General features: G+C 39.0%; 1 protein-coding gene across 4 annotated transcripts in view; it reads left to right on the forward strand.

Moving 5' to 3' along the window:
* Nucleotides 1-19,742, forward strand: part of CBFB (core-binding factor subunit beta) — a 62,149-nt gene that overhangs the window by 15,656 nt on the left and 26,751 nt on the right. For all 4 annotated transcript variants that reach the window (XM_024202251.2, XM_024202250.2, XM_024202252.2 and 1 more), the window contains one exon: nt 19,416-19,532. In XM_024202251.2, the coding sequence (XP_024058019.1) occupies nt 19,416-19,532 (117 nt within the window). The remainder of the gene's footprint in view (nt 1-19,415; nt 19,533-19,742) is intronic.

Consider the following 19,742-nt stretch of genomic DNA (forward strand, 5'->3'; position numbering starts at 1 on the left):
ATTACATGTTGTAGAATCGCCACTTTATTCAGTAGCATTTTATATGTTTCATCTTTTTCTAGTGGTCTAAACTCGGCCATCCACGCTGTAAAGGCAAGACTTCAAATTTCCTAATACCGGCCTCTAGCTTCCTAATATTTGCCAAAATGAGAATGAAAATAGAATAATTGTATGAGTTAACTTTTATAGTGGGGAGCCAACTATAAGATTTATGAGTGTTGCATGAATTGCTATAGTTCCTGAAGTGCTTGCAGCATAGGTTTGGGGGGAAATCCAATCTTTGGGTTTTTTGTGATTCTCCTTTGTTCACACTTTGGCCTCTGTTTACTAGACAAAATTGTTGCAGTTGTGTGGTTTCATATTTTTTTCAATGCAGGAGAGAAGTAAAAGCTTCATCTCATTAAAGATTTGACTGAGTCTAGCTCTTTGTGAAATTCAGTTAAAAGAATACCTCCACCTTTTTAAAGGAATTGTGCAAACCTATGAGTTATCTAGACACTTACTACTAAAAACCTTGGTATCTTAAAATGATTTTTCTGTAAATTGTTGGAATGCATCTTAAGTTATTTTATCATCCAGATTGAGTATTGGAATACACTAGTAGTTGGGATAATTATTGGGCCTTAGAACTGGACTGATTTACCAGATACGCTTTAATTGGTATATGTTCATTTATTTTGGATGGGATTTTTAAAGGAGCCTAGGAGACTTAGGCACTCAATTTCCAGTGACTGTCAGTGGAAACTGGAGGCCTAACTGTTCGGCTGCTTCAAAAATCTTCCTTTTGTGTCCTTTGATGGTAAAAGCTATTGAATATTAGCAAAGCTGGTAGCAAAGGGATGCCACTGATGTGGAGAGTAAAAGGATTACCTCTGATGAGGATACAATATATCGTTTTAAAGGAAAGAACTCTAAGGCTTTGTCTATGCTTGTTGCTGTAGCACTGTAGCTCTTCAGTATAGACACTCACTACAGCGACGGGGAGGGACTGTAGTTGATCCACTTCCCCGAGAAACGGTAGCTAGGTTGATGGAAGAATTCTTCCACCAACCTAGCACTGTCTACGGTAGAGTTTAGGTCAGCATAGCTACATCTATTGGGTGTGGGGTTTTTTACACTCCTGAGCAGGGTCGGCTCTATGTTTTTTGCCGCCTCAAGCACGGCAGTCAGGCGGCGTTCGGTGGCATGCCTGCGGGCGGTCCACGGTCACACGGATTCGGCGGCGTTTCTGCGGGTGATCTGCCAGTCCCGCGGCTTCAGCGTACCTGCCACCGAAACCGTGGGACTGGCGGACCTCCCACAGGCACACCGCCGAAGGCCGCCTGACTGCCGCCCTCACAGCGACCAGCAGGCCGACCCCTGCGGCTTGCAGCTCCAGGCACCAGCGCAGCTCCTGCTCCTGAGAGATGTAGTTATGCTGATGAATGTGGTTTTTTTTGTTTGTTTTTTTTTCCCCAGTGTAGCCCAGCCCTTAGTAAATGAAGATCTCTTGCATGATATAAGCAATTAAATGCTTAGTATATATTCAGCTAAAAAGTCAAGCAGGTTGGCTTATTGGCCTACCACAACATACTTTGTGCCTGATAAATAGGAACAAAGTAACTTTTCTCATACTGAGGATTATTATGGCAACTACAGGTGTTTGCCAATGTAAGGATTATCTCATCTCTTGCTTACTGGTTGTTATATTTTCAGATGTTTGGGCTAAGTAGAAAATGCATACATTTCCTCTGCTTCCCCAGGATCCAGGCTTGTAGAGAAGATAAGAGTAGACAAGAAAACTAGCATTTCCATTTGCTTTGGCTGAACTTAAAGACACAGTTATCAGTAGATACAACAGATCATGTACAGGCAGGTCCTTTGCTTCCTTTATGGAAGAATCTGGATAAACATTTTGTCCCATTCTCAGTCTTTCTTCAACTTGTCTGGAAATCAAGACCCAATTATTAAGTGCATTTAGTTTAAACTGCTTTTTGAGATAGTGTAGCTTGTGTCAGTTTATTTTAATGTCAAGAATTGAGTGGTTGGTGGGGAGGTCAGGAAGTGGTAAGTGCTGCATAGGAGTTTAAGAAATCAATCCACCCCAAAAATTTGTTAATGGTGTCTCACTGTTGGGAAATTCTCCTCAGACCATCTCTTGTCTATACAAAACTGAAATGAATCTAATTTATTATTTTGACTAGAGTAAATTTTTCAGGAACTTGAGGTATAAAAAGCTTGGTGTCTAAGACAGTTTTGTGAAAAATAACTACTTTGTTGATTTACTAAAGAAAATTCCCAGCCGTTGTTGGGAATGTTCCTCATTAGAAGCTGATTGTCTCCTATGCAGAATAAGTAAGATGCTATAAAATGTTGTTGGGTGATGAAAGCTAAATAGCCACAAAAAGTACAAAAGACAAAAATTGAATAACTTGCATTAATTTGTCTTAATACCATACCATTTATTGAATAAATATTCATACATTAGATTCTGTGTACCATATGTGCTTAAGTTCCTTATTTAACCATGTATTCAACAATATATAAGATTTGGAAGTGGGATAAAATAGTATAACAATTATAAGCAAAACAGGTCATTTTTAACTGTTTGTGTCTCTCTCTTTTCAGCATAAACTATAACATTTACATTGATTTGTTTCTGTGGCCTATGTGAAACAAATTTCAGTTTCTCTCTCGTTTCCTAGGGCAGTTTTACAAATGACACAATCACCATAATTGTCACTAATTGGCACTCTTGTTGGGCAGTCTCAGCAGAAAAGCCAAGGATTTGAATGCTGTAGCCCACACCCCGCTCCTTCCTCCCCTCCCCCCAAAAAATGTTTGAAGCACGTTTCCAGGGAGGCATAAAGAAGTCTTTTGCCCATCTCCTTGAGAAGCCTGGGCTTTTCCCTATATATGGCAATTTTAGTTAAAAAGGGTGAACAAAATAATTGTATTTCATGGCATTTATTACAGTGGCTCTCAACCTTTTTTGATCTGCAAACTACAAAAGCTAAAAAAAGAAATTGTCCCATGACCTGCTTTGTGAAAAATTAATTTCAAGTTTCTCAAAATGAATGTAGTAAAATTTAAATATACCAAAATGAATGGATTGAGAGAGAAAAATAACTAACGCATGCAATCTAAAAAGTTCAACTTGCTTTTCCAGCCATCAGTTTTTCTGTGCTGTTTTGTAGGGATGGATAGGTAAGGGTTCTATCCTCTTCCCTTCTGCTTTCCTAAGTGAACGCCGCTCTGGTGGAACTGGTTGCATGGTCTATAGTATCGCTTCATGCCCTCCATTGCTGAGTTGTACATGAGAAGAAGAAGTGGGGTTGAAAAGTTGCTGAGGGATTGGATGATAATTAAAGGGGCAGAGGAAGTGAGTTGCTGGTTTTTGCCCCTCTCCTTGCCCCTATTCGATCCTACTAGCATCCATAGTTGCTGCTTTTCTTTTCTTTTCTTTCAAACATTGGGTGCTTTCTAATGGGTGCTCCCTTGCTACGCGCTTCTGAGTTCACTTCACCAATTCAGAAATGGTAGTCTAACAGACTAACAATATGTAATAGCTCGCCTTTGAACCTTGGTGCTCCATGTTCTTGGTGGAAAAAAAACACACTGCACCAGTTTTGGGATAACTCCTGTTTCACTTACATCAGTTATTCTTCATCTCTTGTTTATCCCTTTATCTTTTTGCTGTGTTTCCGAGCTGCCTGCCTTCTCTTCCTCATCCCCCCACTTCTTGAGAGCAAATGCTATCTACCAGAATGCCATCCTAGTCAATTTTATTCCTAATAGCCAAAGCACTATTGTTCTTGAGTACAACCTTATTCCAGAGTAGGGCAGAACACTGATTATTCCTCACTAGTCTGCTGCCCAGATGTGTGGCAGAATTCCAATTGGCAAGCATGGTGGCCTTGCCGTGTATAAGTGCTTTAAGGGGAGTGCTGCAATTTATTTGTAAATTTTGTATCCTCTACATTTAGGTTAGAGGAAGCCCTTTTTGTAGTTTTTATTTGTAATTCTGTATTCTCATACCATCTTAGAATATTGAAAATAAATTTCCTCGCCAATTTTTTGTAATTTTCCATCTGGAAAGCATATAATGTGTCTAAACATGGGAGAAAACAGCACAATTTTAGTTGTGTGAGTATGATTTGTTAGTGAAATGTATGCAATGTTATAGTTAGACTTGGAAATATTAGATTTTTATCCGTAAATGCTGATTTCACTGTACACTCAGAAACCAACAAAAATATTTCTATTGATGATCAGAATTTACAGATAGGCAAAGTAAGAAAAATATGGTGTGAGAACTTATTACAGTTTGATTTAAGGATATTTCCTTTACTTGTGAAGTTGATAGTTTGCATTTTAGTGGTTATAAAGCTTTTAAGTTTTTGAATCTCAACATCTGTCATTGACACCCCCCCATAATTTCCTGTGAAAAATTTAAATACCGTATATACTCGTTCATTAGCCCGTTCGTTTATAAGCTGACCCCCCCCCCCCCCAACCCGGACACGTAAAAAAACCAAAAACTGTATGACCCTTTCATAAGCCGATCCTATATTTCAGGGGTTGGAAAACTTTGGCTCCCGGACCACCAGGGTAAGCCGCTAGCGGTTTGGGATGTTGGCTGGGAACGGCGAACCGTGGCCACAGGGAGCTAAGGGGCTCCAGGTAAACAAAACTACAATGTATTAGATCAGGGATCGGCAACCTTTGGCCCGCGGCCCACCAGGGTGTTTACCCTGGCTGGCCGCAGGCCAAAGGTTGCAGATCCCTGTATTAGATATTCAATTCAATGATTCCATAAAGTTTAAAATCATCAAATTTTGGTGTAGACCCGTTTATAAGCCGACCCCCGCTCTTTGATGCATCACCTTTTTACCAAAAATATTCGGCTTATGAACGAGTATATACGGTAGATAAAATAAAAATCAATATAGCCATTGAAATTATAAAAAATAAAGATCAAATTCTGCCAAGCCTAGTTTTAATAGAAGTGCAGAAGCATTTGTGTCTTTTTAATAGTGTCGAAATGACAGCATTATTCTTTTAAAAACATATGTATTGTGCCTAGTTAAAATTTTAAAATTGCGGTTTTGAAAAACCTGCCATTTGTGTAGTAGAGAGGGTAAGGTTTAAGTTTAAAAGCCTTTTCCTTATAGAGTCTAGCCATTGTAATGTAATGGATGACCCTCAAAAGATTTATTTTGGATAACCCCAAAGCATCTCTGCTAATCTGAATGTATCCAGGCATTTTAATCCTTGCTGTCTCAGTGGCAATCTGTATTTTGTTATGTTTTGGAGCGGGGGTTGTGTTTTTGTTTTACTGTACTTTTGGGGAGTGTGGGCCTACTTGTTGAGGTTGTAAAGAGAATAAGCCATCAGAGTGCTTTTTTGTTTTACTTTAGCTTTTGTTTGCAGGGTTTGGTCAAGTATAATGTATGCCCCATGCTCAGTCCAACAGTTCAGAATTCTTGAATATGGGAATTACCTCCAGGTTTGCATGTTGGTACCTGTATTCCAGAATGCTACTGTATCAGGTTGTATCACCTCAGAAAATAATTATGGGGAAGTAACTATCTCTCATTTAAGTATACAGTTTCGGTACAATTAAAATTTAATTTTTTCTCCACCGACTTCTAAACGTAGCACTGATGGTTTTTAATCGAGGAATAAAACCTGTAGTACTGGAAAATTTTATTAATCGTGTCTTTTCTGTTATTGTTAGCAGTTCTCTTCAGACCAACTGTGTGGTTCATTAAAACTGCTAATTAGCTTGTTTATTTTAACCAAACATTTAACAGTCCTGGAAAAGGTATCATGTTACATAGTCGCTGTAGTAGCAAAAGATAAAATTGCACTAATAGTACTATGACTCTCACTTTTCTAAAAGCTACATTAGAAAATTCTATGCTATTCACTGTAGCAGGAAAAGTGTTTTCTGTTGTTTCTTTACGTCTCAGAAACCCAAACTCATAAGAACACAAGAGCAACCATACTGGGTCAGACCAAAGGTCCATCTAACCCAGTATCCTGTCTTCCGACAGTGGCCAATGCCAGGTGCCCCAGAAGGAATGAACAGAACAGGTAATCATCAAAGTCCTCCAACTCTGTTGCCCTTTCCTAACTTCTGGCAAACAGAGGCTAGGGACACCATCCCTGCCCAACCTGGCTAATAGCCATTGGTGGATCTATGCTCCATAAACTCATCTAGTTCTTTTCTGAACCCTGTTATAGTCTCAAAACTCTCATGTATCAGTGACTTATTTTGGCAATATGGAAAGTTGTCTGTCACAGTTGTGAACTTTGAAACAGGTGTTTTTCTAGCTGGAATTGACAAATGAATATTACTTTGTTAGTAAAAATGAATGGCACTCCATTAATATTGAGATACGTAAATACTTTTAAAAAATAATATCCTGGAAAAATGATTTTTTATTTTTTTTTTGTAATTAAAGCAGACACCATTTAAATGCTGCTAAGTTGCTTAATGACAATCCATCGGCTTTTGCTATGGAACATGCTTTTGGGAAATGCTCCAGGATTTGGAATAAATACCCTTATAAGACTTTGTTACTTTGAATCTGAATCCATATTTTTATATTGAGTGGCCATACTGAGGGAATGCTACTATAGTGTTGGCATTCTTGGATAGAAATTATTGCAGCATTTTTCAATATTCATGTTCTGAAGAGTTAGCATTTTGAGCCTGATTATCAAAAGTAGTTCAGTATTTGTACATTTAAATGGACAGCTATGAATCTATTCATTTGTGTGCAAAAATACTCCCATTGCACACCTAAAACTACTGAAAATTAGCACTGTTCTCCCTCCTTGTTCTTGAGTGTTGAATTAGGCAGGTGATAGACTCACTGCTGAAGTTAAAACTAAATGACACGCTTTTCTGAGAATGTAGAAGGTGAAGTTGATTCACTGTATATCATTCCTGGAAACCATGTGTTTCTTAATTTAGCTGTAACAAGTTCCAAGGTACAAAACCAGAATCCTTTGCTCTATGGTGGGAGAGGGAAAACTCTCTGGAATTTATAAATGTTAAATAGCACTTTGACTTGCTTAGATATAAAGAGCTGTCTAAATAATTTACAGATTAAATATTTAACACTAGGCTCAAATATTTTTAATACTTTGCCATCCCAAATTTTAGCAAAACTGTGCTAGAGTTTATTAGCAATTCATAAGGGCTTCTGGAAAGTTCACAATTCAGTTGTTTAAAGAGTATTTTATCCCTTTTTTATTCAGCAAAACTCAAAATGTCCGATTTTTCTAGCCCTGAAATATTGAATTACGAAATGCTGTTTTTAAAAACAATATATAATTTTTCTCATTTTATATAAAATGCTAGAATAATTTCTACTAGACAGTTCAGCATGTAAATGTTAAGAGCTAATGTGCCATAATGTTCACTTCCATATGTTTCTTCAGGGTTTCCTTAGTTGCCCAAGGCTAATGGCGCATAGTAAATATAAGCTTTAATTTTGAACTCTAGCTTTCTAAAAATTGTGGAATGTGATTTACAAAATTAATACTGTGTTTGGATATGAGGTGTAGGTGACATAATGCAGAGAGGAAAATGGTAGAATTGCAACCAGATTTAATCAATGGGGAGGCACTGTACTATGAGACCATGGAAGATGTTTAAATAAGGAAAAACCAAAAGACTCATTGGCTTACTGTGGCTCAATGAAAAAGGGAAAATACCCATGGTAAAATTATTACTGTTTTGTCTACAAAGCATGGTGACATTTACTGAGTGGGGGAAAAAAGTCCTACCAATTGGAGATGGGGCCGAGTTTGTCAGGAATTGAGTAGCTTCCTTTTCATCTTTATGAGATTTGTTTTTAAGACCAAATTTAAGTCACTAACTTGGCTAAATTTAGCTTTCAAAAAGATGACCTTTTGTTTTAAGAATTTTCTCTAAGTGATTATGAGATTAAACTATATTATTTTTTCTTTTAAACAGACAACTTTCAAAAGAATGAACTTGTTAATATAATCTATGTTCAGAGTACCCATGATGTAACACCTCTGTTTAGAAAGATCTAGGTAAGCAACCCAGAATTTAGAATATTTGTATATGACGATCACTTGCATAAATGTCACCAGCTAATATATACATCTAAGAATCTGAGGTCAGAGAGATTAATTTCAGCCTTTTGTCTAGGAATGCCAAATAAAATAAGATTTAAAAAAAATACCTTGCACATTGACATAATTTAGCAATTTGAGAGTTCACTTGGTATAATGATAGTGAAGAACTAGTAGCATTGTCTCGAGCAGGGTGTATTGTGTAAGTTACTAGTCAATTACATAGTCACACTTGACCTAAATCAATATTTGGATCTTGGTGTATTGTGTACAAGTCCAGTGTGCCATCCAGTTTCTTTATTTTTGTTTTCTTATCACCATGGTCTGCAATATTGATAATTGAGAATTACTTTCTCAAATGATAATTTAGGGATTAACTACAAATCTTCATTAATTAAAATTTGTTTTACTTAAAACTATTTTGGAAAAGTAATAAACTGGTTAATATGTGTTTAAAAATTTGTTGAAGATTTATATCGTCCATTTGAAGTGAATCAATGAGAACTAGATCTTAGTGTGTTGATCATAGCAACAATGTAAAAGCCTGCATCTTTTAGTGATTGCTAATATAACCTTAATGTACTGTTTCCTTATTGGAGAAAACTAGTTGGCACTGAGTGCATAATGAAACTAACAGACATTCTGATTAGTTCTGTGTGTCACCAGTAACTTGGTGATTATTTTTTCCTTTGAGCAGATTTGTGTGAATGATCAATATGTAAAAATATTATCTGAAGCAGGAGTTTTACATTGACTGCTCTTAAGCTATAAACTTGTTTTAAACTTTGCTAATTAATCTGCATGTCACAATTATTGTTGTAGCCCATCCTATTTTACCAAAAGGATTTATTTTTAATGATATGCAAGTACTACTTTTTAAAATAAAAATTAACAAGTTTTCCCTAATTTACATAAATTCATCTTAAAACTTTGAAAATATTGGGGGAGAAAGTTCCCATCCCCTCATTTAGTGCCATAAATGCTATCCTACAAAGTGTATTAACATGTTTTTACCTCACAAGTGGCCTCTAGAGTATATTCTCCAACTTGTAAAGTAAGAAGCTTTGTGACTCTCTAATGATGTTGCCACGTTATATTTGAGGACTTTAATAGAAGTGGATAATGCAAGTAAACATGTATAAAAACATTTAGGTTTTCTAAGGTAATTGAAAGCTAAAGATGGATACGTAACTTCCTAACTGAATATTTTACTTGCTTCTCTTGAACAGAGTTTGTACTTTTTAAACTAGTGGGCCCGTACATAAACCAGGTTTTGAGTAGATGAGATGATACAAAGTTGGGCTTAACCTTATGAAATTTCTCTCACTGGGAGCAAATATTTTATAAATATTTCTTACACAGGAGACAATATTTAGTAAACTAAGCCATTGGAGAGACTGCTGTTTTAAATAGCCAGTGTTGGGTATGATTCAGAGACAGGTGGGATCAACGTTGGAATTTAATTATTGTGATCAACCAGCAAACAGGCAGTTGACCGAACACTTATGAATGAAGAGATACATGTGACGAGACTGGGGCAATGAGTCAGAGCTGAGTGTCTTTTAAAGGAATGCATCTTGGTCCAGTGTGCTGGAATATGATAGAAAACAAAAGAGAGGGAGGCATACTGTTTCACTGGGGACTGTTATTTCCTGGGGGATTGAGTTTGTCACAGTGGTGGCTGTGGCTGCTGTTTAGTGTGCTGATTCATTAGTCAGTGAGTGGTGAGAACTGTGTGCAATCTGTGGGGGAGGAAATGGCTCAGTTGCTTTAGGGAGAGGGAACGCTTCTTTTTGTAACTGCAGGATGTGTGGATGAAGTGTACAGATAACATCTGAATCACATCAGTAAATCACCCTGGTATTGTATGATAAGGATTTACCAGAGGACTTAAATAGGATGGGAAACTGAGAACTAGGTTTAGTGTCTTGAATACGAATAAATTGACTCTTTATTTCTTTCAAAACAATTGAAAACTCTCCTCTTGTCTATGCAGTGGGACTCAGTCATATTTTACTTCTTAAATATATGCACCGTACTGAATCTCTTAAAATCAATCCCTAGCCCTTTCAGAGGGGGAGTTGGTCATGATAGGGCAGCGGAATGCATGTGCCCTAATTTTGAGGAAAAACACTTTGCAGTGTAAATTATGAGAGAGTAATAGTAACACTTATATTTAGGTTGCTTAACATTTTCAATTTTGTTAGAAATATTTTTTAAGTGCAGTTTTTTTTCACACTGTGTGTTTGTGTTTGTGGTGTGCTTGCTGCTTGACTGAAATATACCGTATAGTCTGTTTGGGGGACCGTGTGCTGAGCCTAGCAGCCTGTTAGGCAAGGCTGAGAGCTTCTTAACAAGGCTTTGATCCCTAAGCCCTTCAGCACCCATCAACCCTTAACCAAGGGGCGGGGCTACTCAGGAAGACCAGGGCTTTAAAAAGCCTGTTCCTAAGCGACCCAAGTTGCTAGCGGACAGGAGAAGCTAACAGGGGAGTTTTGTGAAGGAGGAGCGATTACATGACCCTTGGGGTAAGTTTGTTGTCTGTAGTGTGTTTGTGGGATCAAAGCCTCAACAAAGGACCGAGCTGCAGGAGTAAAAAAGCGAATACAGGCAGAAGTCCAGCAACAGAGTGGGGGCTATTCAGTTTATTGCACCCAATGCAGCATGTATGATTACCTGCCCTATGGGCAGATGGCATATGTGTGCATTTGGTGCAAGGAGCTCCTGGCCCTCAGAGACCATGTACGGGCTTTGGAGACCAGAGTGGCTGAACTGGAGGAGCTAAGAGAGACAGAGAGGTACATAGATAAGACTTTACGGGTCACAGGGTCCCACCTGTGCTCTGACAGCCTCTGTGCTGTTGAGGAGGATGAAAGTCTCAGGGAGGGAGAACATCCAACTGGAGCAGAGGAAAATGATCCCATAGTTGGGACCCTCCTTCCAAATGATGTAATGGTATCCTCTTGCACTGAGGATACCTCTCTGGGGGAGAGAACTCCAATTATTAAGAAGAGAAGGGTAATAGTTATGGGGGATTCCATCATTAGAAACATATATAGCTGGGTTTGCGATGACGGGGAGAACCACATGATGACTTGCTTGAGGATCTCTCGAGACGCATAGATAGACTTATGTGTAGTGCTGGGGAGTAGCCTGGTGGTCGTGGTACATGTAGGTACCAAGGACATAGGACAGGATAGGAGAGAAGTCCTGGCGGCCAAATGTAGGCTACTAGGTAAGAGATTGAAGTCCAGCACCTCCATGGTCACATTTTCTGAAATGCTTCCAGTTCCACGCACAGGGCTAGTTAGACAAGCAAAACTGCAGGATCTCAATGCATGCATAAGATGATGGTGTAGGGAGGAGGGCTTTAGATTTATTAGGACCTGGGGAAACTTTTGGGAAAGGGGGAACCTATACAGGAAGGATGGGTTCCACCTAAACGAAAATGGAACTAGATTGCTGGCACTTAACATTAAAAAGGTCATAGAGCAGTTTTTAAATTAAGGAAATCCAACCGGTGCAGAGGAGCACGTAGTTTGGACAGAGACATCCCTTAGGGGAGGATCTATTAATGGAGATTCTCTATGTACTAGTAAAGAGGAGAGAATGGAAGACGACAAAATACGGGTAGGATCTGATGAGAAACAGTCAAATGAAATAGTCCCATTCAATTACATCATGTAATGGCAGACAGCTGAAAAGTGACAGGTTTTTAAAGTGCTTATATACAAATGCTAGAAGTCTAAATAATAAGATGGGTGAACTAGAGTGCCTTGTATTAAATGAGGACATTGATATAATAGGAATCACAGAAACTTGGTGGAATGAGAATAATCAATGGGACACAGTAGTACCAGGGTACAAAATATATCGGAAGGACAGAACAGGTTGTGCTGATGGGGGAGTGGCACTATATGTGAGAGAAAGCGTAGAATCAAATGAAGTAAAAATCTTAAATGAACTGTACCATAGCATCTGTATGGATAGTAATTCCATGCTCTAATAATAAGAATATAGCAGTAGTTATATTACTGACCACCTGACCAGGATGGTGATAGTGACTGTGAAATGCTCAGGGAGATTATACAGGCTATAAAAATAAAAAAACTCAATAATAATGGAGGATTTCAACTATCCCCATATTGACTGGGTACATGTCACCTCAGGACAGGATGCAGAGATAAAGTTTCTTGACACCTTAAATGACTGCTTCGTGGAGCAGCTAGTCCTGGAACCCATAAGAGGCGAGGCAATTCTTGGTTTAGTCCTAGGTGGAGCACAGGATCTCATCCGAGATGTGAATATAGCTGGACTGTTTGGTAATAGTGACCATAGTATAATTAAATTTAACATCCCTGGGGGAAAACACCATAGCAGCCCAACACTATAGCATTTAATTTCAGAAAGGGGGACTACACAAAAATGAGGAAGTTAGTTAAACAGAAGTTAAAAGGTACAGTGCCAAAAGTGAAATTCCTTCAAGCTGCATGGAAACTTTTTAAAGACCCCATAATAAAGGCTCAACTTGAATGTATACCCCAAATTAAAAAAACACAGTAAGAGAATCAAAAAAGTGCCACCATGGTTAAACAACAAAGTCAAAGAAGCCATGAGAGACGAAAAAAGCATCCTTTAAAAAGTGAAAGTTAAATCCTAGTGAGGAAAATAGAAAGGAGCATAAACTCTGGTAAATGAAATGTAAAAATATAATTAGGAAGGCCAAAAAATAATTTGAAGAACAGTTAGCCAAAGACTCAAAAAGTAATAGCAAAACATTTTTTAAGTACATCAAAAGCAGGAAGCCGGCTAAACAACCAGTGGGGCCACTGGACGATTGAGATGCTAAAGGAGCACTCAAGGACGATAAGGCCATTGCGGAGAAACTAAATGAATTCTTTGCCTCAGTCTTCACAGTTGAGGATGTGAGAGAAATTTCCAAACCTGAGCCATTCTTTTTAGGTAACAAATCTGAGGAACTGTCCCAGATTGAGGTGTCATTAGAGGAGGTTTTGGAACAAATTGTTAAACTAAACAGCAATAAGTCACCAGGACCAGATGGTATTCATCCAAGAGTTTTGAAGGAACCCAAATGTGAAATTGCAGAACTACTAACTGTAGTCTGTAACCTATCATTTAAATCAGCTTCTGTACCAAATGACTGAAGGATAGCTAATGTGGCGCCAATTTTTAAAAAGGGCTCCAGAGGTGATCCCGGCAATTACAGGCTGGTAAGCCTGACTTCAGTACCAGGCAAACTGGTTGAAACCATAGTAAAGACCAAAATTGTCAGACACATAGATGAACATAATTTGTTGGGGAAGAGTCAACATGTTTTTTGTAAAGGGAAATCATGCCTCACCAATCTACTAGAATTCTTTGAGGGGGTCAACAAGTATGTGGACAAGGGGGATCCATTGGATATAGTGTACTTAGATTTTCAGAAAGCCTTTAACAAGGTCCCTCTCCAAAGGCTCTTAAGCTAAGTAAGCTGTCATGGGATAAGAGGGAATGTCCTCTCATGGATTGGTAAGTGGGTAAAAGATAGAAAACAAAGGGTAAGAATAAATTGTCAGTTTTCAGAATGGAGAGCGGTAAATAGTGGTGTCCCCCAGGGGTCTGTACTGGGCTGAGTCCTATTCAACATATTCATAAATGATCTGGAAAAAGGGGTAAACAGTGAGGTGGCAAAATTTGCAGATGATACAAAACTACTCAAGATAGTTAGGTCCCAAGCAGACTGCATAGCGCTACAAAACGATCTCTCAATACTGGGTGACTGGACAACAAAACGGCAGATAAAATTCAATGTTGATAAATGCAAAGTAGTGCACATTGGAATATGGAATTTATTGCCTTACGATCTTTTCTGTGCTTGTAGCGAATATATCTGAGCTTCACAAACCAGAATGAATTTCAGATATCATGACAAGCCGCATTAGGGGGAAAAAATGGCAAAATTTTGGGTAAGCCATTTTAGCTTGAAAATAGATTCTCACTTAAGTTTTGATGGTATTGTGGTTAACAGCTACATTTCTCAGCCTAATTTTAATCATAAACTGTAAAAAATAATTTTGTAATAGGAAAGGAGAATCTTGGGGTCTTACTAGAATTACTGTAGTCTTTGACTGCCTTACTATGATCCAGCAACTTCTGAATAAATGACTTTGGAGTGCTAATATCAGATTTTAAAAGATGCCATGCCTTTGGATTTTGAGGTGTGTTGGTGATAATTGCTCTGCAACAGGAATTTATTAATATTTGTCAGGGTCTGGAAATTGAAGGGAACCAGCAGAGTTATATCTAAAAAGAAGGAAATATGTGGTTAAACGGTTTAGGCTACAATGGCAAGCTGTTTTCCTTCTTCCAGAAAGAGGGGAGAGAGAAACGAGCCTTTACGTTTTTCTCTAAAATAAAGGAAATTGCACCAATATGCTTGGCTGGATGTTTTGATGGGAGAAATGTGTTTCGATGTCGGGGGAAAGTGGGCGACATAAATACATACAGCTTCCAATAAGAATTTTTTTAAAACAGGTTTTGTTTTTTATACAAGTAATTTGAAAATTGTCAGTGTACTTATGTGCAGTGGCGGTGTAGCTGTGTCGGTTCCACGATATTAGAGAGACAAGGTGAGTGAGGGTAATATCTTTTATTGGACCAACTTCACCTTATAATGGACCCTTAGAATATGTGCTAACTACTTACGCTAAACTATCTGTTCTACCTTGTATTTAGTTGTGACACTGAGTACCTATCCCAGACCAGAGAAAGGGCTATGTGTAACTTGAAAGCTTTTTTCTTTCAGCAAAAGAAGTTGGTCCAATGAAAGATATTACTTTACCCATCTTGTCTTTCTAGCATAGTTGTAGATCATTCAAAAATCCTCCCTTCCAAATTACAATTAGTTTTCACTCCTGAGTTGTTGTGATGTATGCCTGCTGAAAGCAGTACAACTGAGGGTTAAAAGATGGAATCCCAGAGCTTCTTGAGCTTCTGTGGTTACCAGATGAAATTTAAGGTGTTGGTTTTGACTTGTAAAGCCCTAAATGGTTTGCATCCTGGCTGCTTGGTTATCTGTTTGCAACTCCATGGTATCACACAGGGAATCATCAGAGGTACTCTGCACAAACAGCTCCTAGAGTCAATGGGAGGGGGCTGGCAAGCAAGGTGTTATCAGAGTGGGCTCCTTGGCTTTGGAAGTCACTTCCTTTGTCTGTCTAAGACGAGATTTGCTGACTTTCAGGAAGTGCTATACAACTCCCAACCCAAGCTTTTTGTGGTTGATCAGTGCAGTTAATTGGAGGGATTGGGAGGCTTGGTGAAAGAGAGGCCTTTTTGGGGTTGGAAAAGCTTGTTAGCTTTGTGGTGCTTTTGTCTAAAATAATTTTATATTTTAATGAGCCTAAAATAGGCATAATTGATATCTTCTTAACCTCTCATTTCCTTCTAGTTCCTATTCTCAAAAAAGCTGACTCATGACTCTGCCTGTCGAGGCCTTGGCTATACTTGCAGCTGTACAGCGCTGTGAGGTAAACCTGTCTTCGTACAGCTGAGAAGGGAAAGCGCTGCAGTCTGTCCACACTGACAGCACAGTGGCGTGGCCACACTTGCAACATTTGCAGCTGTGTTGGGAGCGGTGCATTATGGGCAGCTATCTCAGCATTCATGTGGCTGCAACGTGCTTTTCAAAATGGGGGGGAGGTGGAGTGTGACAGGGAGTGTGGGGGGAGAGAGAGTGCTTTTTGGAGCATGTCAGCTCTCTATTTTGCAAGTTCCGAACTCCTGGCCCCCTGCTCATTCATTCACTCACTCAAAGCAAACAGCAAACTGTTTGCTTTTTCTCTGTGGTACGAGCTTTGAAATCGGCACGTCCGCATTCCTGCAGCTGGTCACAACAATGGAGAGAATTGGCCACTTGACAAGGTGATTAGTACAGCACTGCAGGTTGATTCCTGGTACACACTCACAGGGGAGAGTCGTAGCCACTCCGCCTTATCTCTTACGCTTCTCGGGGAGGTGGGGTACCTGCAGCGGTGTACCCAGGGAGATACAGCGCTGTACGTGCCCTACCAGTGTAGCCGGTCAGTGAGTTACAGCGCTGTAACTCGCAAGTGTAGCCAAGGCCTGAATGGGCTGTTTACAACTGCTGCTTTGTTCTATCTTTTTCTAGGTACTTTGGTCCCCATTACATAGTATCTGATTTACTATATTTAAAACCTGAAACAAGATCTTTCTTTTCTATCCCAGTGTGTAGGAGAAATAATGTTTGTTTGGCACTCTGTACATGTGTGTAGATATTGCTGAGGGAAAGCGAAGTTGTATTTAAAATGTGTTGAAGTTAGTAGCCTGTTTTAGTTCTTGGAGCAAGTTACATAGTCTAGATCAGGGGTCGGCAACCTTTCAGAAGTGGTGTGCCGAGTCTTCATTTATTCACTCCAAATTAAGGTTTCCTGTGCCAGTAATACATTTTAAAGTTTTTAGAAGGTCTCTTTCTATAAGTCTATAATATATAACTATTGTTGTATGTAAAGAAAATAAGGTTTTTAAAATGTTTAAGAAGCTTCATTTAAAATTAAATTAAAATGCAGAGTACCCCGGGACCCGGGCAGTGTGAGGGCCACTGAAAATCAGCTCGTGTGCTGCCTTTGGCACGCATGCCATAGGTTGCCTACCCCTGGTCTAGATTCTAGGTCCAGCTCAGTCTCCTGCACTCAAAAAGCTCCCCTCTTGGTCAGCAATTCAATTATGTAGGTGGAATGCAGCACTTGTGGGAAGACATCGTCATGGAGGGAGAGGTGACATCTCAGGTAGCTAGGTTTTGACTAAAAGGACAGACCTTGAACTGACCTCTTGTATTCAGTGGAGAGGCAGTGCAGGAAGTGGAGTGATGTGTTTACGACAACCTTTGTTTTTAAGCTGATGAGCTGCTGCATTTTGTACTAGTTCAAGCCTTTTCAGGCTGTGTTATTTCATACTGAGGTATGTTGAGTTCCAGTAACCAAGCCTAGAGTTCACAAATGCACTGATTTTCTTTGGATGGAGAGTAGAACCTTTGGTCAGTCATCTGGTCTGTTAATCTCGCTCTCCCATCCCTTGTCAGTCTCATATGTAAACAAAGACTTCATATCAATCTCTCAGAAGTAGGGAAAGTTTGGGTTTTTCCCTGTACCTCCCAGAGTGTGTACCTCTACCCTTTCTGTGGGTTTCCTTCCTTAACTGTGAAATGAGGAACTGGGGCTGTGGAGGGGTCAGGGGGCTAGAATCCCAAATGCGTCAGGACAGGAACTGTCCTCATTTTGGGATACTGTATAGCACCAAACACAGCATTGCTCAATAAATTGATGCTTTAGTTGGTGTTGGTCCTTCCTTGAGCAGGGGGTTGGACTAGATGACCTCCTGAGGTCTCTTCCAACCCTAATCTTCTATGATTCTATGAAATAAAAATGAGGATCGGTGTCAAGATGGACCTAAATTCTGTTGCAGGGCCCCCTGGTTTACCTACCACTTTGGTGCAGCAGCTAAGGTAAATCCCAAAATGAGTAAACAGACCATATACTAAGCCTTGTTTTGATATTAAATTCAATTTACTTTGTGCTGTCAGAGTTTTCACTGTGCTGCAGCTTGCATATTGATTACAGAACTATTGTTGAAGTTGTCGGGAGAAACAGGAGATTTTGCTAGCTGGGTCGGGGACAGTTGATGCTCTTGGTAATTAGGAAAGTGTGGGAGACAGTTAAGGAATGTGGAATAAGTACATTAGTTTAGATGTTTCGCCTAAAATGATCAACACTGAAATAGTTAAGAGATTGTATTTATGTTGTCGTTAGGTGTCAGAGTTCACCTCCTGACTGAGTTGTATCAGGGCAACTCACGCCTTTCTTAGAATAAGTTTTTGTGAAATAAATTGTTCTGGAATATAGGTTTTCCTTCGAACTCTGCAAATTCCCACCTGTGGGTACCATGCCACCTTGTGGTGCCTTACAGTAAAACCTTCCTCTAGCAATGTCAGCTAGAGCGCTCCGATGCCACTCCTCCCCTCAGCATCACTCTGTACTGAGGGCAAGACAATATAGGGGGCAGAGCAGCCTCATCACCTCAGTTCCTTCCAACAATGTGCCTGGATGGATGTTGACTTCTCCAGTCCCATTGGCCCCAGTTGGCTGAGGTGTGGTGAGGGGATGAACACTTAGCCTCATGCCTCCCACTTGCTCTATATGGTGTTTTGTAGTCGAGGAGAGTTGCAAGTCCTGAAGAGGTCCATGCGCTTCTGCTGAAATTGGAGCTTATGGAGGATGGATAAAACAGCTATCCACCCTAATTTAAATGTGGCGGAAGGAAAGCGGATACACTTTTACTCTGGGTACGATATGTCTACAGAGCAGGATGGTATTACATAGTAACTACTGAAAGCTGCTTAACGTTTTCATGAGTTATGCCACACTGCTCTGTTTGACATTTAAAAAAGTCAGCAAATGTAAGCTGTCAAACCTCTTTAACACAATATCCATTTCTTTTTAAATTTCCTGTGAGGAGATTCATCTCTGTTCTTTGGAGGGGGAAATACTTCAGCTTTAAATCACAGTATTATGTACCTCTATGTAGATTGTAGGTTCTTAGTAGCAATTACCTTACACAGTAATAAGAGAAATTGTACCATGCAAAGTGTGGTTCAGTAGAAATATTTAATCCCCTGTCATTTTTCAATTTACCTTTTACAAATATTAGAAAATAACGTAAGAAAATAGGCTTCCTCAGTCTTCTGTACATTAAGACATGCCACACAACGTCTTTGTGGTTTGGATAGTGTATTACATTAAGCTCTGACTTTTTTTAAGTCTTCATTTGATTATTTTAGGCTTGAGAAGGAAGAGAAATTGGTGTTTATTCTTTTAGTATTAAGAAAAATAAATTTGTGGCAAAAGCAAAATAAAACTCCCTCTGAGTGTAGAAAAGCATTTTGTCTAACATTTGTCTAACACTTCAAAACAAAGTAAGCAGTAACAGAATTTTCACTAAACGCTGGTGCATACTGGCTTATAAACTGGGGAAATAAATTAATTCTAATATGTATAATATACAAAATACAATAGCCAGATTATTAATTATAGTATTTACAGGCTTTTGATTAAAATGTAGTTAGCGGAAAAAACAGTTAAGGGGAATGTCAAGTTACTAACTGGTTCAGTCATGTTTTGTATATAGCATTGCTTTGTATCAGAGTAATAGTTATAGAAATATAGTTAAAAATAAATACAGTTACCATTTGTGTATATATAAAAGCTTTTGAACTCAGATGTATGTGTCTGCCTATATTTCAGGTGTACTTAAAGGCACCTATGATTTTGAATGGTGTCTGTGTTATCTGGAAAGGCTGGATAGATCTGCAGAGACTGGATGGTATGGGCTGCCTGGAATTTGATGAAGAGAGAGCACAGGTAAGGCAGTCTCAAACCTTCTGGGCTACCCATGTACTGAATCTGTAATAAGTGTAACTACTACTACTTTTAAACAAATGCATTTTCTTTCAGGAGAGAGAATACATGCAGTTAGGAGGCTTCAGATTTAATTAGTCATCAAAGTAATCACACCCTTTCATTTGTCTCTTCTGCCTTCACGTATGTGTAAAAATGTCACAGAAAACTTCT

The sequence above is a fragment of the Terrapene carolina genome, unplaced genomic scaffold (genome assembly GCF_002925995.2).
Source record: "Terrapene carolina triunguis isolate 2854851 unplaced genomic scaffold, T_m_triunguis-2.0 Scaffold130, whole genome shotgun sequence".
In the NCBI taxonomy this organism is placed as follows: domain Eukaryota; kingdom Metazoa; phylum Chordata; order Testudines; family Emydidae; genus Terrapene; species Terrapene triunguis.